Genomic DNA, 25,363 nt, shown 5'->3' on the forward strand with positions numbered 1-25,363 from the left:
ATAAATATTTCTTATTATTTTTAGGATAACTTTAATATATAGTGACTTTAGGGGTGAATGCTTTTATATTTATTGAATAATTTTTAATATATTTAACTTATATTAAAAGAATTAAGTACTTTTAAATTATATTTTTATTTTTTACTTAAATAAAATAAAAAGATTTAATTATTGCATGTAATAATAAATTTTTAAGATTATTTATTTACTTATAATATTAACTATTAAGTAAATCTATTCATGTCCTTATTCGTAATTTGATATTTAAAAGCACTTTTTGAAAAACTTGACCAAATATAAATTATTACTCAAAAGTGCTTTTAAGAGTGATTAGACAAACACAAATTGCTATCTCCAAAAGTACTTTTTTTAAAATTAATTTTAAAAAAATAAAATTTTAAAATAAGCTTATTTCTCCAAGACCAAACAGCCTATAAGTCATTTTTCTCGTGCAAGGCTTCACGATTGTGTTTCAAAATTAAAAAGCATGAAATGCAGAACTCCTTTCTTCTTTCCCTCTTAATCTTCAATCTTTGTGATGTTTAAAGCATACTCTTTCTTCTCTTTTACGTTATTTTCTGTCACTTTAAAAGCCATGAAGAACCGAGAACTTAAAATCGGAAAATCAAATTTGTTGGGTTTATTGTTGGTTCGAATCCAGTATGCTTGAGCAATAGCTACTAAAATTCATTTGTTAATATTGGTTAAAGGTTGAAAACGTGATTACACACTCATGGTGGTGAAGAATCCAGCAAACACCATTATCGATAAATGGCGCTACTATTTCGAGTGGGTGTTGCTGAATTTTGTTGGGTCCAATTTATGGAGTCTATATCTAAAACTTGGGGCTATTTGGTGAAGGATTTTGGTGGTTCCATAGTGAGGAAGGATAAGGGGTGAGGAAGAAGGAGAAAGAGGAAGGATTAAAAATTTCAGAACTTTAATTTTTTTAAATTCGTATCTAATTAAACTATGTAGCACTTACAAGTGAAATTGAAGGGGTATTAAATTTTGAGCAAATAAACAGCCCCTTTTTCACATTCGAGAACCTCAATCTTTTCCTTAGACCAAAATGATTCACCAGGAAGGAGATAAAGGATTGCCACCTATCACAATTCACAACTTGAGAATAAGCCACATTTATTGGATTCAAGAACGAACTACAAGCTACCCTAGTGAGGGGATAAACAAAAAGGTAAAGAGGAGTAAAAGGAAATTCAATTTATTGGAAATTTTGCTAATGAAAAAAATACGTGCTAGTCGCAATGATTCTTGTCCGACTCAATCCCTTTACCATTTTGTTGGGGAGAAAAAGATGTGTTCATCAAATCAAAAACCAACTTTTGTTTTGTGATTTCATCCATAACCTTAATCATCTCCTCTGAAAGATGGTTCTTGGAATCACCCACTTTGCCTTGTCTGAAAAATATGTTGTTTGCAATAGTAGGGATAAAAAATCCAGTGTGTGTACCATCTTTATTCACCTCCAAACTACTTAGCTTCTCAAAGCTGCAAAGTTCTGTTATTTTCTCTACAATGCCTTCACTTTCTTCCTCCAAAGAAAAAGGCTGTCCCAACAACTCTGCTAATTTCTTTGCATGAAAGATTGGATCTTTTTTCAAGTCCTCGTACCTCAAGAAAAACACCTTCTTTGGAAATTCTAAACTGGCTTTATAATATCCCATTACATGATCCCAAAATGGACCAAAGGGGGAACACCCTTTAGTAAATTGATCAAAAGCTTCTTGCAGAGAAATGGGAGGCACATCTTTGGGTCTTAATTTCTGCACAAAATGCCAGCAAGAAGCTAACACATCTTTTGGGTCACGAAACACGTATACTATTTTGCACTTGGAGTTGGAGTCTTCACCACCTACTATAGACTCTGGTAAAGAATTGAAAGCAAGATGAGAATGCATAAGAGAAGTGTTTGGTGTTGGATTTGTTGGGTGCTTAAATGCATAGGCCTCTAACTGGGGTACTAACTCATGTGGATTTGAAGAGAGCAAAGGGTGTGTTTTATAATCATATTTTGTTCGGTTTGTAATGGCAAAAAGAAGGGCCTTGAGCCATGTTGTGCCAGATTTTGGGTAACTGGCTAATAAGACATCATTTGGCTTTGGCTTAAAGTGTTGCTGAAGAGCTATAAGACCTTGGAGTATTCCTGTGGGATACCAAAATTCTTTGTATTGGTGAACATGCCCACTCAACCAACCTCTTTCTTTTGGAAGCTCAGAGAGAATTATATCAAGAAAATCTTGGTGATTTTTGTGGCTTGTTTCATTGGTGTCACCATTTGTGAGTAAAGGAGAGCTCTGGGTAGAGAGTAAGCTTGCCATTGAGTTAATGGAGTAAAAGGGTGTAGAAACTCTTGCTACATTTATAGGACAAGCTTTGGAGAGCGGGTCAATCAAGACCGGCGACTCCCACATCGAAATAGGATTCATCTTTTACTTTCTAGGTTGACAGCATATTATGCAGGGTATCTCACGGTCTAAATGAGATAGGAAAGTGAAAATTTTTATAAGGCATGACACAAGCTCATATGATATGCGCGCTTACATGCGCTTTCGGGATTGATGTAACCTGAAAAACAAATCCGTGCTGAACTAGGCCCAAAGCGGACAATACGTGTCAATGAGCTGCACTAAGGTTTCTTTACCTCTGGTTAATGGTTATAAACCATGGTAACATATTCGGGAAACACGAGGGACTTTGACGAAGATATTTGGAGTAAGATGGTGCATTTTTTTTATTTATTATTTTGGCGCAGGAAGTGTTTCTTTCCTCTTCTTTGTCCGTTCTCTATCACAGTTGAAATGTGACGTACTAGTCTATATATTGTAGCAATTATTTTCATAATTTGATTCTGGTCATCTGATTGATTGCCTATTTTTAATAATTATCAATGAATATCATATTCTGATTTCAATGAATATCAATTAATCATTTGATTTCGTATTCAGCACACACACGAGTAATTTGTTTTAGAGTGCATTGCAACATTATTGAAATGTGACATGATCAGACCTGGTACGATCTTCAATTTCCAGTTTCCTTAACAAGTGAACCCAATAAGAGTAGAATCAGCTTTCTTCTCTTTCAAAGGTGGGATATCTGAGAATTTCCTACTAGAAGTGCAAGGCTTCTATTTCATTTTTAGAGTTCCGGGTCTGCAAAACCAAGAATTCTAATATATTGCTCAAATACCTAATCCTGAAACATATGGATTGCAGGACCATCAATTGAATTTCCTGCAAAGTTTTGCCAGTCAGTGGTTTGGCCTCTATTCTAAAATCGAAGTAATGAACTAATGAAGTAAAGAAATTTGTTGAGACTGGTTACCAATGGAGAAACAATGAACGTCAAGAAAAACATAGTAGTCGCGCTGATGCATAATATCATAAATATTCAAAATAAAGCACTTACATATGTTGTAGAACTTATATGTTACAGCAACTAAAATAATTGGATTCGCGTATAGATCAACAAAAGAACGAAGATAAATATTTACCTAGATGTGATCAAAGGAACAAGATTATTACAAAATTGTTTGAAAAATATTTTCTACCATTTGTAGAGACAGAGAATTGCTCTAGTATATAATATCATATTCCTTTTTCACTCTACTTAACTGAAAGAAGACTAGGTAAGAATCCCTACTAGGGCAAAATTGTCTATTTCTAACTCTACAATGATGTAAAATACAATCCTAGAACTTTAAGAATGGGGACTCAGTACTCGAAAAGTATAACATTTCAATGTGTAGCGCAATCCTGAAGGTATGGGTGCGTCTGGTTTACATACCGTTCCCACAAAGGCCTATACCTGCTAATGCCCAACTTAAGCCATGGTTTCATGTTTCCATTGAAGTGAATCACCGCTGCACTCTCTATCAGGCGATTGTCAACATTCGCGTCATAGCCTAATCCCAACACGTGCCACCTCCGATCAAGTGGCTCCGTCATACCATAAAAAGCTAATAGCCCAGGTGGAAGGGTTCCCAGCTTCCAAATCGTCCTATCATCATTTTGTTTTATCCAGTAATGATATCGAGCAGTAACATTTGCTTTCCTCCACGCAATCAGATCAAAAACATTCATACCAAATGCCCATCCACAGGCCTGGGGATCGAACTTAGAGCTTATGAGTGGATTTGAGAAATTGAGATACTTGTAATAACGATGAAAAGCTTCAAGACAAGTTTCCACTGCTCCATTCACATTTCCATGCAAATCCAGTGAAAAGAGAGGTGTCAGATCTTTCTGAACTACAACGTCGTCATCAAGAAAGACAATCTTCTCCAACTGGGGGTACATCTCTGGAATGTAAAACCGAAGGTGATTCAACAAATATATATACTTCGGATTCCGGAACTTTGGCTCGATACTTGTATCCATAGATCCGTCAAAATAATACTTTCTGGAGTCTGCCGCCAATAGCTGTTTTACAGCAGGAGAATAAGACGAATTCAACCAAGCGAAGTTGTCAATATTCTGTACTTCTACTGTAGAACCTTTGAAGTCATTGTTCAGAAACCAAGCCTGCATCAGTCCGTAGTGTATTGAATCTGTTACAATATGGAAAATAAGCTGCTTAGGGTGATCAGCATTGGCCACGGTTGAGTTGATAACTACTGAAACAGCCACCAGATTATCTGAAAATATGCAGAAGTGATACAAGTTATTGTCCACTAAACGGGGTGAGTTTCTCCTCTCATCTGCAAAATCCTGCAGCGACTTTCTTGTAAGCCAGTCAGCTATGAGCTTGATTTCTAGGCAGTGCAGGTTTTTGGGCAGGGACTCAGCTGTTAACTGTCCAAACATCATACTCTGAACAGATGCTGCATTAGCACGCTCTTCAAGAGCTTGAATATGTGATTTCATTGTCATCATAGTTGTAGCAATATCATAATGGGCATCCTGCGCCTTAAGGATGAGGGAAGATAGACTTCGTATGATCGGCTCAGCTTCATCTAGAGAAATGGGTTCTTCTTTCATTGCCGCCTTTGATAGTAAAAATTGACAACTTCTTATCTTTGAACTTAGCTCCCACGCAAGATGAAGGTTATTGTGCTCTTTTGCTATAATGATGTAAGCTTTGGCTAGTGTCATTTGCTCTGCTAATTGTCTGGCGTATGAATTAACACTTGACATTTCTTGTGTGAGATTCAGACGCTCATGCACAACCTGTTCATTCCTGGACTCACTTTCCTGGAACAACAGAAAAATTTAAGCCACTTGATTATCTAAGTACTTTAGAGGTAAAATAAAATAAGATAGAAATCAGCAATTTATCCGCTGAAAGACAACTATATCTGTGAAATCCAATACTTTGGCAAATAAGACCTACCAAAAAAGTATAGGGAAATGGGATCACAATTCTCATTTCTCACTAAGACAGATCACAAAAAATAGAACTGCTAATCAACAATAACACTTTGTACCTACTAATCCATAATTTCAATCCTTCTTTGTTTACAGTGTGCACTTCAAAAGGACCTTAAAATAGTTTGAGTTACTTTTACATATTGTTAAGTCCTTGCTCTAAACCAGTAATGAATCAGATGGGCAATCACTTTCAAAAAATCTAATTAAAAGAACTTAGACAAACCTGTTAAATCAAATTGATGTGCCAACTACAAGAAACACAATAGCACATTCTATGCTTGTGCATACTTTTATTTAAATAAAAGATTTAATTGTTTCTGCTAAAAGAAACTCTGACAAGTAAATGATCAAATTTTGTATTAACTGGCTATGTTGGGAGCAGGAATTAGTAGCTGGCGATGGACAAATAAGAAATTGGTGGTAGGTTGCTGTCAGTCTATACTTGTATTCTCTTATTCCTAGTTCTTTATTACTTGTTGTGTCATTCGCTTCCATTACCCTATTACATTGATGCTGCTATTGCTTGTTGCTTTATTTTTATTGTTCCTTGAGCCGAGGGTCTATCGGAATTAGCCTCTCTACCTTTATAGGGTAGGGGTAAGCAGAATCAAGAAGATCAAAAGTCACCATTGACACAAGCACATCTCCAGTAAAAAGGATCAGAGCAGACAAAAAAAAGTAAATTATTTATCAACAAGATCTAGAAAACCAGGCTTCCAGTCCCCCATAGGCACTTCTAATAACAATTATATAGAGATCAAGTGACACAGTTCTGAGTGCTTAAAGAAGATTTTCAGTCTGGTTTTAATTGTCGTGCTTCAGCAGCAGATTCTGAAGTCCAAGAACCTTTATCTCTCTGAGATAACAAGTAAAATCCTTCTCCCGAGGTTCGTGACCACAGCATATTGGCATGTGTTGGAAAATCACCTTATATGTATTCTCTCCTTGTCTCACGCTACTGTACATAACTTCTATTCACCTTTTTCATTTGTTAACTACTATACAAATTGAGAAAGACAAAGGTAAAAAGAAGCCACAACAAGCCACTAGCATTTGCTTGAATCTCATCGTCATATATATTACGCTCCCCCTCCTCCCCAAGACAACCATATAAAGAAGTGGGCGTGGCTACATAAATTGAGTACATATGTGTACAACTACGCGTTAACCCCAAGCAAGTAGGGATCGGCCATATAAATCCTCACTGGCCATATCGCTCCGTTTAAGCATATCTTATACAGATGTGTATAATAGATATTTTTACCCCTGTCAGTGCAAACCAATTGAAAAACTTTCAAAGGGCAGAGAAGAACTAAGATCTAGTTGAGTAGTTCTCAATAAAATATCGTCACTTGCTGTTGAAAGTAAAGGCTTGAGCTACCCTGAAGTCACTTGCTTATGAAACAACTTTCGCAAAGGAATGCAAAAATCGCAGTCATCCAAATGTTCCAGATTCTGGCTTAGGGCACATAAGATAGAGAACCAATGCGGAATGGCCCCACAAAGTTCATAAATAGATTAGAATTGAAGTTATATAAACTAAGAGAACAAGTCATCACACATGTTAATGCATTGAAAATGAAGTGCAGATTTACCATCCTAGAAAGCTACCAGAAAACAAACATGTCTAGCATAAAAGAGAGCACATTCTCAGATCATAAAACTCCCTAGAAAAAAGAAGGAACATTTCTACTATATCAAAAAGCAAGCTCATTGAGCTTGAACTATTATATATGATTGCCAAAGCAAGAAAAATTACGAGAACCAATAATGATCTGGGTCTAGAATGTTCCAGGCTTACCAAAATAGGTTGTTCGACGTGATCCTGGTGATGATGAACTACAAACAAAACGAAACCTGCAATTGTGAATATTCCAAGAAGCGACCAGATCCAACAAGATAGCCTCCTTCGAACCGGGCGCCGATAATCGGCCGCCCGCCGCCGCATCTTTTACCCTTCTCTTCCACAGGAAATGAAATCAACCTATCCCCTGAGATTGAATCCACAAGTGGGAACAGATAAAAAGCCCAAATCTTTTGACACCCAAATCAAGAATTTAATTAAACCCGTCCGTATATTCAATCAAGAGTATTGCAGCAAACTCATTGGTCAGATTCGATCAATAAAGGCAACGGAATAAAGAATGAGCTTAAGCAACGTGGGATGCCAAAATGGTCTTGGCCAAAGGCATAAAAAAAAAAAGACCCTTTTATCAAGCCTTAATGAGATTTTAAAAGCGAGTTCTGATACAAAAAATGGGTATAGGAGAAAAGCTAAGTGAAGGCGAGTTGAAGAGTAACAGAAGATTGGGTTGAATGTGAAGAGGACAACTTTTTAAGGGGGAAAGAAGGGTCTATTTTTGGTTCACGTAGCAAAGGAGGCAATTGAACAAATCTAATAAAGGAGGGGCACTGAGCAGGACCAGCACATGAATTATGAAACAACAGCATGTGCCACTGTGTTTACAAGCAAAGCCCCTGTGCTGTGTAGTGGAAACCTTTACAATGTCTCGCCGGTCATCCTTGTGCTGAGAGTTGAAACTCAACTGATGGAAGAATATATTTTACGAGACGGTAGTGTGTATACAGACCTTATCAGAGGTTGTTTTCGATGGACTCTCGGCTCCCTCCCTCCAAGACCTCCCCACCTTACTCTTGGGCTCACTCGAACTCACAAAGATAAAATGAATTATCACATCAAAGTTAAAATGAGATAGATTAATGAATTAAAATTCTAAAATAAATTGAAAATAGTAGTATAAAAATTAAATGATGTCAAATATTTTGAAACCTCCCAACTTTCAAATGAAAATAATGTTTAAATCAATTGAAAGGAAATTTGTGATGCCCGTGACAGAGGGCAGGCCTATGGGGGCGGGTTAAGCAGGACCGATAAGGGTAGGCTTCTAGGCTGACAAGCTTCTGAATAAGGGGTGCACATATCACCTTAAGCGAATCTCACATCGGAACAGGAGAGGAAAATGAAGAACTTTATAAGTCATAACACAAATTCACATGGTACGCGCGCTTTTGGGCTCGATGTGGTGTAGCCCAGAAAGACAAATTCGTGTGTGCCTAGACCCAAAGCGTATAATACGTTCCATGGGTTTGGACCGTGACAAATATGGTATCAAAGCTGAATCTCCCTCGTTTACGACGGTAGGACAAACCTTAGTGGTCTACTAAGCTTAACTTGTATTTGCTAGGTTAGTGAAAAACCGAAGTCTTGTAGCCATCCCACAATGATCTTGTAGCACAATCTACAATATGGCCGCTAGCACAGGTTTCATAGTAGCTCTACCTTTATTATTAGCGCCTCGGCGATTCCACATAATAATGTGCATGATTCCATTGTGAATTATGGATCTCTCTACTCTCTAGATTGTTGTCTTTCAGTGTTAGCTCCATCACTGCTACAAAGTTGAACTAGCTTGGACTTGTTAATTTTCTAGTAGTGAGCGAGCCTTTCAAAAGACATGTGACTAAGACAAACATTTTTTCTATTGTTTTGTTTGAACAACACTGGAAGGATCTGTGACATATTTTTGGGTATGTAATTGTCTCCTCTTGTTGTTTAAATATGAAATGTCATCTTCTCTGGAGCTCAAATTAAAGCATTTTAGATTCTTGATAATATTATATGTCATATCATCATTGTTTTCCTGTACAAATAATCAGACATACAAATGTCTTTCTAACATGTTCGCACAACATACATTTTAGAAAAGTTACATACAGAAAGGACAACTAGGTGTACGAAGCATCCCGCGTTCACACAGGATTCGGGAAAGAGCCGCACTTCAATGAGTATGAAAAAGTTACAGATAGTATGTAGAAAATTTACGAAACCAAAATTAGCTTAAGTTTATGAAGGATTTAATTAGATCTGCAAGAACGAACCATCAAAAATGGAAATTTTTTATGCTTTCATCGTAAGGCAAATAAGCAGGCAATTGACTTTTCCTATATGCTATTTCTTGATCAGAAGAATAGAGAACATCTATGTTCAACTAAAATTAGTTCCTCTCATATTTTGTTTTGTACAATTCATTTATCTGATGTAGAAAGCAGCTGCTTGCTTCGTGCCCAGCACAACAGAATGAAAACTGAAAAGATTCACTCAGTCCCACGTACAGAGATTTTGTTTAGTACTACCATAAATCCAAACATTGAATCAAATTACAGTAAAACAATTGGATTAAGCTAAGAGCCAAAAATCCTTGTGACGCTTAGTAGTAATAAGATATCCTCCATACTTCCTGCTCTTCCTTCTCACAGCAATTGTCATGCACTTTGCATTCTGAATACAGTGTTGTACTACTTTGCCTCTTGACTTTTTCCCTGACCAAATCTTGCGCAGGCGCCACATTATCGATCTTTTTCTTTGTCCCAACACTAGTAATGAGACTTTTCTTTGCTTGGCTGCTTCAACAATTACATGACCTTTTTCCTTCCCTTCTTGCACTGCTATCTCCACTTGGACCTGTTAACATACAAATCATCGCAATTAAAAGACGAAGCAGATTTAGGGTTGGTTTTGTGTGTTCTATTGAACCCATCGCCTTTGAACCAGGTATACATATGCGAAAAATAAAATGTAAAATTATAGTAAGACAAAATTTATTCTAAGCTAATTGACTTTAAATTCTGAATTTGCATCTAAGTAACATGAAGATTGAAATCAAATGAATTTTGTCCATGGCATTTCTCTCTCTCTCTCACACACACCGCTGATTGAATGACTGAATAATGAGACAATTTTTTTAGCAGCAAGTAAGCACATGCTAGCATGAATCCAAAAAAAGTTGGAGTTTACTTGTCATGTTGAAGTATTGCCTAGAGAAAAAGATTGTTTTTCCTAATAAGATTTGGCCAGTTGGCTTAGGCCAACTAGAAATACTTGACAGCACTAATTAGTTAGGTTTGTTAGTAACTTTCCATGTGATTTGGTACGGACATATTTGGACTGACTCTGCCCTCTGCATCTAATTAACACCACTTGCACATTTTCTACAGCTTTCTTAGGTGAAAACAATAGTTTTATGGCTTCCGTGTCCAATCAATCAAAAACTCAGATGCAAAGCAATTTCAGAACTCAACTCACCCCTGGTCTCTTTGTTTGGCACATACTTTTCAGGGAGTTAACAAGTTCATAGGCCCTCTGATTAGTGTTTTCATCTACACAAATAATAAGAAAAAGGATATTAGTATAACGAAAGAAATGTGGTGTTTTTGGGTTAAAAAAAGAAAGAGTAAACTAAATATTTACATACCTTGTTGAGAGGGCTTGGTTACATAAAGAAGAATAATAGTATCCTGGGTTTGAACAGTATGAGTAAGTGCCCATTGAAGAGCACCTTTGGCTTCAATACTCTGATCAACCACAACCATGACTCTATTACTAGTGTCGGAATCCGGCCTAGACTCATCGCTGTTGTAGTTCATCTCAATGCTATTTTTGCTGGAAAATTCAGACTTGTTATCATCGGATTTGACCAAACTAAGCGTCTTCTTGTATGGTTGACAAAGAGAACCGCGGGGTCGAACATGGACTACAGTTCTATTCATGCAAAATCCTGGTAATTTTACACGTACACGCATCATCTTTGATGGTTACTTTGTTCCAAAAATGGCTTTGGGGAGGGGAAAGAAACAGGGGAAATTTCTAATGTTTGTGGGAAGTTTAGTGCTAAGTTCTGTATGTGATTTGGGATATGTTATTTATATATGTTGTGACTTGTGAGTCTTGTGACCAAAGTTAATGGCTTAAAGGTCATGCCAATCATTTTAATTGAATCTGTTTTTATCTTGGATTTTCCAAAGGGTGAGGTGGGCTTCTTGGTCCCTTGACGTGCTTAGCATGAAGTTGGAGTAGACCCGTACTTGTTGAATTAAATGTTGTCACATTTAGTCAAATCTTAGGGAGGAAATATGCATTTCAATTTCACCCAGCATTACTCCTTCCGTCCCAAATTTAGTTGTTGGGACTCGGGGCAAACGTTTTATAAAAACAAGAATCATTTATTACTCCACTTCTTTCCCAAACTTATCCTTACTATTTTAATTAGTGGAATATTATATAAGTGTGATGTTTCAAAGAGGGATAAGTGATAATTTAAACAAATAGTCTTATGATTAAGATTATTATATGTCTTTTTAAGAGGTACCCAAGAAAATTAAAATAACAAATACTATCTATCTATAATTAAAAGTAGAAGAAAAAGCATCTCATTAAGCTTAAGTGGCATAACTACATATAACCAAGTGGTATTGTTAAGACAAAATAAACTACCTTTCTAACTAAAAAATATTTTAAATTTTAAATATTGAATCAATTGGTTACTCTATTTGAATTAATAAATATAAATATCTTATAATTATCTATAATAAGAAAACAAAAAAATATATAAAAAAATTACCTATTCAAATTATGGAGTACTTTCAAATTGAAGTTTTAAGCTTATTTTAAAATAAAAAAATAAAAAAAAGAAAAAATAAAAAACTAAAAATTCAAATGGAATGGATAGTAGTTTCTTTCTAATATCTATCTATAATTAAAAGTAGAAGAAAAAGTAATCCCATTAAGTCAAGTGGCATAACTACAAAAAGCTAAGTGACATTATTAAGACAAAATAAATTAGCTTTCTAACTAAAAAATATTTTGAATTTTAAATTAGTTACTCTATTCGAATTAATAAATATAAATATCTTATAATTATCTATAATAAAAAAAAATATAAAAAAAACTACCCATTCAAATTATGGAGCATTTTCAAGTTGAAGTTTTAAAATTATTTTAAAATAAAATAAAAAACTAAAAATTCAAATTGAATGGATAGTAGTTTCTTCTCTCTCTATATATATATAGTAAAATAATTATATACGGTTAAGAAAGAAGAGGAAATTAAAGGTTCAAACAATCGGTACATTGAAGTAGCAAAGAAATGTTTAGAAAATCAGAGGATATTGTTATGTGAATAGGATAGAAAAAAGTTAGAGCTTGATAGAAAATTGAAGGAGCAGCTGAATTAAGTATTAGTCCTTAAAATTTAGAATAAAATATATCACTCTTTGAGTTATAGTAAAATACGATCTAAAAAAAGCAAACTACAATAACATAAAATGCACAATAATATATAAAGAGAGGAAACTTTAGATAGTGTGAGGCTAATTATACTATAAATTAACTTAAGAAATAGAATAAACTATCAAAATAATACTCAAAAATATTATTAATAATTTCAATTAATAAAATAATTCTGATCAATAGAATAAAAGACTAAGATTTATGACATATATTAAAAAAACTTCTTTGTTTAACCTTTGAACTAATTCAACACCATCAATTTAAAAAAAGAATACAATTAATATTCGTATTATAGATAAACATAGCGAAAAAATTAAAATATTGTAGAACAAAAATTTATGTATAAAGAGGATAATATATATAATGTGATTCTATCCTCACATTAAATTTATTTGATAAAATTAAGTAAATAAATAATACTCAAAAATATTATTGATAAATTTAAATATCGAAATAACTATAAAAACGTCATATAGGATAAAGTCAAGTTCAATTTCAAGAGTAATACAAAATTATACTCATTGTATTATATTAAACTAGTAATTTATTAATAATGCATATGACAATTTAAAAATATTAAGTAATTGATAATGCAATTAGATAAGCAAAGAACAAAAAAAGAAATAAAATATAAATTTATGGGAAAATATAAAAATATAACACTTATAATTAGAATTATGATGAGATAAGTTGTACATATACACATGACTAAAATCATAATAAACAAATAGTTATAAAAGAAGAATACTAAAAAAATCAAGCGATAGCGTAAAATGTATATACTAATTAAAATTTTTATTTAGTAAGTTTAGTTAATAAATAAAACTTATAATTTCATAATGAAAAATATAAAGATACTATTCTGATATTATATATAAGATAAGCATATTTTATATATATATATATATATATATATATATATATATAACACAAATTAAAACTTATTAAAATATTGGTAGGTTTTTTTTATATATAAAAGTAATAAAATGCTTATCTCTTTATAGTTTTGATGAATTCAAAATTATAATTTAGTAAAAAAATAATACATTAATTAAATTTTCAGTAAACTACAAAATGAAAAAACTAATCAAATATTACAGTACAAAAGAATGTATGAAAAGGGGGGGGGGGGGATAAAGATAATTATATTTTTTTTATGATATTTATATTTTGAATTGATTTAAAAATAAAAGATAAATAAATAACACTCAAAACAATTATCAATAAATTTAGATAATTGAAGAATTTTGTATAGTATAACATAAGTTTAAAAAAATAATTTTATTTTAAGAGTAGGAAAATGTATATCTATGTTATATTAAAAGAGAAGTAGTATCAATATATTAAACCAATTGACAAGTTAATAAAAATTCACATTAGCAAATGTATAGTATTAACTACTTGCTAATTTGACAATAAGAATAAATAAGGAACAAATAATTTATTTGTTACTATATGATGTGTATCCTTTGAGTTTGTATAGATTTTGTTATATTTCTGCACACTGTATTAAATAATAAAATATAACTAATATTTATTAAAATAATATGATATATTAGATCATAATTTTATAAGATTAATATTCTATCAAAAATATCTGCCCATCGCACGGGTTCTAACACTAGTATGGATTAAAGATAGTAATGGGTTCCTTCATAGGCTGGACTCATTGTCATTTTGTTTGACATCTTCAATTGCTTTTTTCTTTTGATGAAAAAAAGAGAGGGTTGTTAAGACATAGATTAATTATTAGTAAATTGGTGAGTTAGTTTGTTAGTTAGTTGCCAAATGTATAGGTTGTGAGTGGCAGTTACCTGCCAGCTATATTATTTTTCTTGACTTGTATATACGTTACTATCTGAAGCACTAATACATTTTGAGATTCATTTTTCCATTTCTCTCTTCTTTTTCTTCGTACAAATTGCTCCATCCAGAAACTTCCACTAAATTTCCATTGGAGCTCAGCTCGATCTCACTTCCAGTTAGCTCTCTAAGTTTGATATGGTATCAGAGCCGAACGGCTTTATTTTCGATAATTATTGTTTGCCTTTGATCGACCAATTCTCTGATTCTACCCAGTACATGCAAACCTAAATCCGAGTCAATTTGGTACTCGTCTACTGCAATTCACAATCTTCAGTTGTAAATTACTGTTTTTGTTCTTTGATACTTCAACTTAATCGATTTAGTCATGTCAATTTTGGTTGATAATGAACAATCTAGTAGTCTGGAATCTATCAATTTGCACGCCAGCTGATGGTGGACAGTCCGATGTGGATTTGAGTAGTCCTTTCTACATGCATCCTTCGGACAATCCAGGTGTTATGTTAGTATCAGTTCCCTTTAGTGGCGTTGGTTACAGATCGTAGAGGAGAAGTGTGTTGCGTGCCCTTTCTGTGAAGAACAAAGTAGGTTTCATTAATGGGGAATGTAAGAGGCCAGATCCAAATCACAGAAATTTCGACTATGGGAGAAATGTGATGACATGGTAACCTCATGGATTTTGAACTCATTATATAAGGAAATTGCAGATAGCGTCGAGTATGTAAATGATGCAGCAGAATTGTGGAAGGAATTAGAAGATCGATATGACAGAACTAATGGTGCAAAGCTATATCGGATTCAGAAGGAAATCAATGACCTTTCCCAAGAATCCCTTGTCACGACCCAAAATCCCACCACAGGCGTCGTGATGGCACCTAGTCTCGAAGATTAGGTAAGCCGATTTTTATTATATTTCGAAGCTATTTTTTTAAAACTATCAATTAAATAGGTAATCAAAACCAATAGCGGGATACATATAAATATAACAAACTCCCAAGACTGGTAGTACTGAGTCACGAACTCTAACTGAAAACATGAAATGATCTCAAGGATCGAATACCCAATACTGTTTGAATAATAAATAACAGTACAATAAGATGGAAAGACTCGAAGGAACTGCGACGACCAATCAGCTCTACCTTGAATCCTTGCGATCCCACTCTAACTCTGTCCGAGTCCGATATCTCCAATACCTGGCTCTGTACAAAAATATGCAGAAGTATAGTATGAGTATACCATGGTCGGTACCCAGTAAGTATCAAGACTAACCTCAGTGGAGTAGAGACGAGGTACAGTCAAGACACTCACTAGTCTATTAACCTGTGCACTATAATATACAAAATAATAGGAAACAAATCCCAATAAGCGCAACATAGAACAACCGGTGATGTGCACAGCAAAACAATAAGAACACCATTAATATCACTCAATGAATAATAAATACAAGTATACCCAATTAAATCAAGTTCTTCAAATAAATATCTTTCAAATGTAAGTACTTCAAGTATAAATCTTTCAAATATAAGTTTTTCAATAAAAATCCTTAGAATATAACCTTTTCAAATAAATATATGTTTCGAATATACTCCCTTCAAATAAAAGTCACCTTGTGACACTTCATTTCATAATCATAAAAATACGGGTCTCAACTCACTTCCATATTTCCACGGTACCTCGTGCCCATATTTCTATCACAACTACACGGACAACTCATGTGCCAATAATATTAATGTATATAAGATCCACATGATCAATTTATTCCACTAAAGTGAGTTTACAATTTTTAAATCAAGTAAGAAATCTACAAAGAAATAAATTTATTTTAGAAATCATTTGGGTGAAGAAAATAACATTGCACTTAAATTAAAGTATCAGTTAAACTACTGATTTGGATGTAAAACTATTTAATTTAAAATATAATAATAATTTCTTCTATTTAAATCAACGCAATCATCGAAAATCAGTAAAAACACCCAGAAATATACTTCTTCAGAGTCTCGTACTAAAAAGCCAAAGCCAAAGCCAACACGATATAACTAGGAACACAAGACACATAATAATAAAGTCAACTAATACATCACGGTAGAAGACAAGAATTTACATATTAAATGGAACAAAATCACCCCAGACAAGAACATAAAATAAAGATATATCAACAGAGCACTCCCGAGGTACCGCCTCGTAGTTCCAAATCATAAATAAATTCACAATATCTCATTTACTTATATTACCGCGGGAGCCTTCACATTTAAATTTTTTGGAAAGAAATTATTTTTTCCGAAATAGCATCCCGCGTTTTAGCCACCCTTATCACACCGCATGACTTCTAGTAGTTCCCCTACTGGCCACGTGTTTCAAGTCACCCTTATCTCACCGCATGAATTTCAACACCCTGTCCTTATATCACAGCATAACTTCTAGTAGTTCCCCTACTAGCCACGCGTTTCAAGCCACCCTTATCTCACCGCATGCGTATCAATATCATAATATATCACAAATCGTACCTCAAGTGCCCAAATATCACTGCATAATATAACTTGCACCTCAAGTGTCCCAATATTACAACATATCACAAATTGCACATCAAGCGCTCAAATATTACAACATATCACAAATTGCACATCAAATGCTCCAACATTTCAACATATCACAAATTGCACATCAAGTGCTCAAATATTTCAACATATCACAAATTGCACATCAAGTGCTCCAACATTACAACATATCACAAATTGCACATCAAGTGCTCAAATATTATAACTTTTCACATAAATCAACAATACCTTATTTTTTTCACCAAAAGGAGCCCACGACTCGATCATAATGTGTACAACATCTTAACAAAATGTTCGGGAGTGAACAACTCAACCGAATAATATTTCACAATTTGGCACTTTGCCTCAACATGATTCACGACCTTTATAATTAAATACTAAATTTTCAACAACATGAATTGCGAAGCAATTCATCAAGGATCAAGACCTCCTTTAAATCACAACTTTAAGAAATAAATAGATTTATTCATCTTATTAACTAAATTTTTCATTTAAATTATCTGTAGGAAAAATCAATAATGAAAGTGTTTTCCATAAAAATGGCAACTCAAACAAACACAGAGTTCACATAAAAGTCAAGTGAAAATCACACCAAATTATCATATAAAAATAACCTCGGCAAACAAGGAATGAGGCATGACAAATAAGGGATTTAATAAGTTACAATAATTTTCCAATTTAATACTTAAGGGCATCTACGAATTTCAATCGATATAATATGCACATATAAACCAAGTACGTACTCGTCACCTCGCGTACATGGTTTTCAATTACATAATTTTTTTCACATAAGACTCAATGCCTAAGGGGTAATTCCCCTACTCAAGGTTAGGCAAGATACTTACCTTTTTGAAGTTAGGTCGATATTCCAAAATAGCTTTCTCACGTGAATAGACCTCCGGACGACTCCAATCTTTCTTGAGCCTTCCTTACATTACTACGAGGTTTCAGAAATCCTAGCAACTTCAATCTATTTAAAAACATAACAAAAGTGAACCATAATTAAGAAGATTTTCGTGGTTTCAGCTCATTTGAGTATTTTATTAATCACTGAGTGTGCAAATTCGGCTACAAGGTTCTTCTACAAGATTTCCTTCACTCCACAATCCAATCTTTAGTTATTTTAGCTCAACAATCTTTCCACAAATCTTATTGGTACATACATGTATAAATAATACTCTTATACCCAAGAATCATACTCTTAATCAACCATCCTCTTCCCAAATTCGAAATTGAAACTAAGGTATGGAACCTTACCTCTTAGATGAAGAACTTGTGAGATTTCCTTGTTGGATTTCAAAGTTTGGACAAGATCTTGATGAACAAAACACTTCATCTACTTCGTCTCTCTAGAACACTCTCACTTTTCTCTAAAAACCTCAGATAATTTCTCCAAAATAAACCCCAAAGCCTATTTATCAAAATGGGGGTCGGGTTATGAAAATAGAAAAATTAACCCTCCGAACTCAGTTATGCGGTTGCACAATGGACCGCACAATTGGTGTGTGGGTGGAACAATGATCGCACAAATCGGTGCCCAGAACTGGGCTGTTATGGACCATTTTGCGACCAGTTTGTTGTCGCATAACCATTTTGCGATCGCATAATGGTCGCATAATTGGTCGCATAATCGCATTCTGACAACCTTTTGTAATTTGGTCATAACATCTTGTAGGAATGTCCAAATGACGAACGGTTTGAAGCGTTGGAAACTAGACACATAGACATTTCTTTTGATAGGTAATACATCATATAACTATTCATATAAAGAGAGGTATGCTCGTTTGAAATTAGGTCTTGTGCGAACTCACTTGAAACCTTAGTCTATTATGAAATTTCCAACTTCTACATTCGATGTCGAAACCTATCGAATCAAGTCCACTTAACCTCAAATTTTGTACACAAGTCATAAATGACATAATGGACCTATTCCAATTTCCAGAATCGGATTCCGAACTCATTATAAAAAATTCAACCTTCGATCGAACTTTCCAAAAATCGTTTATTTTCCAACTTTTGCCAAAATGCGTCTAATTGTCCTACGGCCTAAGTCCGAAATCACCATACGAAGCTATTGACATTATCAAAATTCTATTTCGAGATTGTTTGCTCAAAAGTCAACTCTCTGGTCAACTCTTTCTATTTAAGCTTCAAAAATGAGAATTTCTCTTTCAATTAAATTCTAAATCTTCCGAAAAATCAAACTCGACCACACCCGCGGGTCATAATACATATTATGAAGTTGCTCGGGACCTTAAGTCGTTGAACAAGGAGTTAATTCTTAAAATGAGAAGTCAGGTCGTTATATTCTCCACCTCTTAAACATATGTTTGTCCTCGAACGTGCCAAGAATCTTTCTGAGGACTTTAAATTACTGAGTGTATTCTTACACACATACTTGTGGGTGATTCCACATTCCCGCAATTTAACACGGGTCCGACAACACCGTCTCAATTGAGATTATTTCTTTTCTCCATTCTTATAAGCTTTAAAGCAAAATTCCCTAACTCTCCAATCATTTTCAAAAGGCCTGATTTTTACTTCGACACACGGTATTAGTCTCAACTGGCTATAGCAACTCGTGCCTACGCATACATCAACTTTTTTGATAGTGTTGAAGTACTTCAAAAAAAATTCGGGGTGTTATATTCTCCCCCGCTTAAGATCATTCGCCCTAGAATGAGAAGTAGAGTCCGCCCTCAAACACATAACATAACTTTTCTCTTCTTTCGCACATATCAATTTCCCAAATTTTCTATCTCTCAAAATTTTCAGAAATTTCGGCAGAGTCTCCCTTGTAAATGGGCCTATCCACCTGCCAGAGTAACACCAAAACAACTCCTAACAACACATCCACAACCCAACAAAATACCACAAGGTATATATCGATAACACTAATCTCAGCATTACAAGCATTGCATTATCATAATGATATCATGACATGAAGCACATTATATGTATGATCATCACCACATCTCTGGTCTTAAAAGCTGTTCATAATTAATTCCAGCATCATCAATTAATCTCATATTAACCACCACCTCGTTTCGAATTTTCACAACACTGACAACAAAATGTGAGGCATGAAAACCTCATGATTACTTACTCGGATTAATGAGTCACATTTAACGCCACCTGGATGCTCACCTTATAGGCTAAAACTCAATGTTTACAACACAAAAATGGCTGAATATGCACAGAAAATATACAAAAATTATCAAATAAGCCTAACAGGCATGACTCCCTATTACTATTGTACAAATGAAATTTCACAAAGGGAGAATTTTAAACTCATAAATATTTCACCACAAGAACCTCGTCCTTATATAACTTTCACCGTGGCTTGTATCCCGGTTTAAATATTTCACATCATATAAAAATGTGAGGACCTCATCCTCTATTCCGAATCACAAGTATTTTGCACATTGTGCCAACTGAAATTTCAATTTCCTTTCTTTCTTCTTTTCAATAAATTTCGCAAATATTTTTCATAACACATAATGAACCCTCATACCGATAGGGCATATAATTCATAAAATTGGAATCAATTATTCCGAAACACATCAAACCCACTATAATGAATAATAAAAAGAAAATTACCTTTGGACTTATAGCCCTCAATGGTGCCCAAAATAAAAATGACAGACACGGGCTCACATCTTCAAATCTCCCAACAAGGATAAACATATAAGTGGGCCACAAAATTACGAAGCTCACCCATAAGCAGAGCATAATAGGATGACTCACCTCAATATTCAGATCCGAATCAAACTAACAATAATGCTCCTTTTTTTTATAAATTAAATCATGTATGTACGACACTATCTGGTGTATTGGCCTCAACCAAGTCATAGCGATTATATCAACGGGTCGGGCCTCCACCTCTTAGGTGCCCTCTACCCGCCTGTCCTCCACCTCTAACTGACTGTGCACGTAGAGTATTAACTGGAATAAAGCTTATAGCCCGAGTGTTCCGATGAAATCTACTCCTCCTAAGTCTGGGACAATTCGTCTTGATGTGACTAGTATCACCACTCTCATAACAACCCTCCTGCGGGCGTGGCTGGTCATACTGAATTTCTGCCGGATAACTGGAATAACCAATGTAAGAACCACGTGCTGGTGGTGCATTAAAAGAACTTACTGTAGCACCCCGAATATTCTGAAATTATTTTTGTGACCCCGCTGGTACTAAAATGTAGAATTATTAAGGATGCGGGAATACCGTAAGCCCCAACATCATCCCATACAAATCTCACCTCTTAATCGTATACAAGTTTCGGAGAATCTTTCAACACCACATAAATACATCTCAGGTCCAAACTGATATAGCACATGACCCCGCAATTTGATCGTTGATAGTGGACTCCCCTCACTTGGCGCGAAGCCATATGACACATTCCGATGATCCATAATTCTAACATTCATCGCTCATAGGACACCAGGCATAAGACACCTCAAGCCATTCATTTGGCGCATGTCATCCTCGTGACAGTTAAACTCGTTTCCTCCAGTGCCTTGGCTGCGTATGTACTCTTCGCTAAATAGACATCCCATACAAACTACATAGTCTCTAATACCACAAACTATTTCAGATCTACATCCACCGTGTGAACCTACCACGATTGTGACGATTAGGAAATTAATTAAACCTTCCCAAGATCATACTTATCAACCAGATGTCAGAACCTGTTGCACCCCATGTGCATAATTGAATGATCTCTCAATACTTCCGCATCCTTGATCTGGACGCCACGTTATAACAATGGTTGAGCAACCCTGGCTCCGTTATAACCCCTATGTAGTATCACGAACCGTTGGCGCATAGTTAATACCGAGTGCACAATTTCATACACGAGTGGATGCAAAAGAACATAAGATATATTGCTTCAAGCTGAATAAATGTCGCACGATAAGGAATGAAAGAAGTGAAATTTTTTCCTACTAGCTCTGTAGCCTCTCGAAGATAAGTACAGACGTCTCCGTACCGATCCGCACGACTCTACTAAACTCGTTCGTGACTCATAGAACCTATGAACCTAGGGCTTTGATACCAACTTGTCACGACCCAAAATCCCACCACAGGCGTCGTGATAGTACCTAGTCTCTAAGACTAGGTAAGTTGATTTCTATTATATTTCGAAGCTATTTTTTTTTTAAACTATCAATTAAATAGGTAATCAAAACCAACAACGGAACACATATAAATATAGCAACCTCCTAAGACTGGTAGTACTGAGTCACGAACTCTAACTGAAAACATGAAATGATCTCAAGGATCGAATACCCAATACTGTTTGAATAATAAATAACAGTACAATAAGATGGAAAGACTCCAAGGAATTGCGACGACCAAGCAGCTCTACCTTGAATCCTTGCGATCCCACTCTAACTCTGTCCGAGTCTGATATCTCCAATACCTAGCTCTGCACAAAAATGTACAGAAGTGTAGTATGAGTACACCACGGTCGGTACCCAGTAAGTATCAAGACTAACCTCGATGGAGTAGAGACGAGGTACAGTCAAGACACTCACTAGTCTATTAACCTGTGCACTATAATATACAAAATAATAGGAAACAAATCACAATAAGCGCAACATAGAATAACCGGTGATGTGCACAACAAAACAACAAGAACACCATTAATATCACTCAACGAATAATAAATACAAGTATACCCAATTAAATCAAGTTCTTCAAATAAATATCTTTCAAATGTAAGTACTTCAAGTATAAATATTTCAAATATAAGTTTTTCAATAAAAATCCTTAGAATATAACCTTTTCAAATAAATATATGTTTCGAATATACTCCCTTCAAATAAAAGTCACCTTGTGACACTTCATTTCATAATCATAAAAATACGGGTCTCAACCCACTTCCATATTTTCACGGCACCTCGTGCCCATATTTCTATCACAACTGCACGGACAACTCACGTGCCAATAATATTATTGTATATAAGATCCACATGATCAATTTATTCCACTAAAGTGAGTTTCTAATTTTTAAATCAAGTAAGAAATCAACAAAGAAATGAATTTATTTTAGAAATCATTTGGGTGAAGAAAATAATATTGCACTTAAATTAAAGTATCAGTTAAACTACTGATTTGGATGTGAAACTATTTAATTTAAAATATAATAATAATTTCTTCTATTTAAATCAACTCAATCATCGAAAATCAGTAAAAAAAAAACCCAGAAATATACTTCTTCAGAGTCTCGTACTAAAGAGCCAAAGCCAAAGCCAACACGATACAACTAGGAGCACAAGACACATAATAATAAAGTCAACTAATACATCACGGAAGAAGACAAGAATTTACATATTAAATGGAACAAAATCACCCCAGACAAGAACATAAATAAAGATTTATCAACAGAGCACTCCCGAGGTACCGCCTCGTAGTTCCAAATCATAAATAAATTCACAATATCTCATTTACTTATATTACCGCGGGAGCCTTCACATTTATTTTATTTTTTTAAAGAAATCGTTTTTTCCGAAATAACATCGTGCGTTTTAGCCACCCTTATCACACCGCATGACTTCTAGTAGTTCCCCTACTGGCCACGTGTTTCAAGTCACCCTTATCTCACCACATGCATTTCAACACCCTGCCCTTATATCACCGCATGACTTCTAGTAGTTTCCTTACTAGCCACGCATTTCAAGCTACCCTTATCTCACCGCATGCGTATCAATATCATAATATATCACAAATCGTACCTCAAGTGCCCAAATATCACCGCATAATACAACTTGCACCTCAAGTGTCCTAATATTACATCATATCATAAATTGTACATCAAGTGCTAAAATATTACAACATATCACAAATTGCACATCAAGTGCTACAATATTTTAACATATCAAAAATTGCACATCAAGTGCTCAAATATTTCAACATATCATAAATTGCACATGAAGTGCTCCAACATTACAACATATCACAAATTGCACATCAAGTGCTCAAATATTATAACTTTTCAGATAAATCAACAATACCTTATTGTTTCACCATAAGGAGCCCACGACTCGATCATAATGTGTACAACATCTTAACAAAATGTTCGGGAATGAACAACTCAACCGAATAATATTTCACAATTTAGCACTTTGCCTTAACATGATTCACGACCTTTATAATTCAATACTAAATTTTCAACAACGTGAACTGAGAAGTAATTCATCAAGGAACAACACCTCGTTTAAATCACAACTTCAAGAAATAAATAGATTTATTCATCTTATTAACTAAATTTTCCATTTAAATTATCTGTAGGAAAAATCGATAATGAAAGTGTTTTCCATAAAAATGGGAACTCAAACAAACACAGAGTTCACATAAAAGTCAAGTGGAAATCACACCAAATTATCATATAAAAATAACCTCGGCAAACAAGGAATGAGGCATGACAAATAAGGAATTTAATAAGTTACAACAATTTTCCAATTTAATATTTAAGGGCGTCTACAAATTTCAATCGATATAATATGCACATATAAACCAAGTACGTACTCGTCACCTCGCGTAGATGGTTTTCAATAACATAATTTTTTTCCACATAAGACTCAATGCCTAAGGGGTAATTCCCCCACTCAAGGTTAGGCAAGATACTTACTTTTTTGAAGTTAGGCCGATATTCCAAAATAGCTTTCTCACGTGAATAGACCTTCGGACGACTCCAATCTTTCTTGAGCCTTCCTTACATTACTACGAGATTCCGAAAATCCTAGCAACTTCAATCTATTTAGAAACATAACAAAAGTGAATCATAATTAGGAAGATTTCGTGGTTTCAGCTCATTTGAGCATTTTATCAATCACTAGGTGTGCAAATTCGACTACAAGATTCTTCTACAAGGTTTCCTTCACTCCTCAACCCAATCTTTACTTATTTTAGCTCAACAATCTTCCCACAAATCTTATTGGTACATGCATGTATAAATAATACTCTCATACCCAAGAATCATACTCCTAATCAACCATCTTCTACCCAAATTTAAAATTGAAAACTAGGGTATGGAACCTTACCTCTTAGATGAAGAACTTGTGAGATTTCCTTGTTGGATTTCAAAGTTTGGACAAATTTTTGATGAAAAAAATACTTCATCTACTTCCTCTCTCTAGAACACTCTCACTTCTCTCTAAAAAAACCTCAGATAATTGCTCCAAAATAAACCCCAAAGCCTATTTATCAAAATAGGGTCGGGTTATGAAAATAGAAAAATTAACCCTCCGAACTCAGTTTTGCGGTCTCACAATGGACCGCAAAATTAATGTGCGGGTCGCACAATGATCGCATAAATCAGTTCCCAGATCTGGGCTGTTCTGGACCATTTTGCGACCAGCTCGCGGTCGCATAACCATTTTGCTATCGCATAGTGGTCACATAATTGTCGTAGAATCGCATTCTGACAGCCTTTGGTAATTTAGTCATAACTTCGTGTAGGAATGTCCAAATGACAAACGGATTGAAGTATTGGAAACTAGACACA

At 34.6% G+C, this 25,363-nt stretch overlaps 3 protein-coding genes across 3 annotated transcripts; all 3 read right to left on the minus strand.

Moving 5' to 3' along the window:
- Positions 1-1,123: 1,123 nt before the first annotated feature.
- LOC138907191 (flavonol 3-sulfotransferase-like) lies at positions 1,124-2,469 on the minus strand. The gene has a single exon (XM_070197556.1). The coding sequence runs from the start codon at positions 2,445-2,447 to the stop codon at positions 1,257-1,259; it is 1,191 nt and encodes a 396-aa protein (XP_070053657.1). The 5' UTR covers positions 2,448-2,469; the 3' UTR covers positions 1,124-1,256.
- Positions 2,470-3,499: 1,030 nt separating this feature from the next.
- LOC104108155 (hexosyltransferase GAUT11-like) lies at positions 3,500-7,699 on the minus strand. Its single transcript, XM_009617139.4, has 2 exons — positions 7,192-7,699; positions 3,500-5,213 (listed from the first exon to the last, which is right to left on the minus strand). The coding sequence occupies exons 1-2, from the start codon at positions 7,336-7,338 to the stop codon at positions 3,759-3,761; spliced, it is 1,602 nt and encodes a 533-aa protein (XP_009615434.1). The 5' UTR covers positions 7,339-7,699; the 3' UTR covers positions 3,500-3,758.
- Positions 7,700-9,395: 1,696 nt separating this feature from the next.
- On the minus strand, positions 9,396-11,094 carry LOC104108154 (uncharacterized). Its single transcript, XM_009617138.4, has 3 exons — positions 10,664-11,094; positions 10,495-10,568; positions 9,396-9,873 (listed from the first exon to the last, which is right to left on the minus strand). The coding sequence occupies exons 1-3, from the start codon at positions 10,992-10,994 to the stop codon at positions 9,589-9,591; spliced, it is 690 nt and encodes a 229-aa protein (XP_009615433.1). The 5' UTR covers positions 10,995-11,094; the 3' UTR covers positions 9,396-9,588.
- Positions 11,095-25,363: the final 14,269 nt, after the last annotated feature.

The sequence above is a fragment of the Nicotiana tomentosiformis genome, chromosome 3 (assembly GCF_000390325.3).
Source record: "Nicotiana tomentosiformis chromosome 3, ASM39032v3, whole genome shotgun sequence".
Classification (NCBI taxonomy): Eukaryota; Viridiplantae; Streptophyta; class Magnoliopsida; order Solanales; family Solanaceae; genus Nicotiana; species Nicotiana tomentosiformis.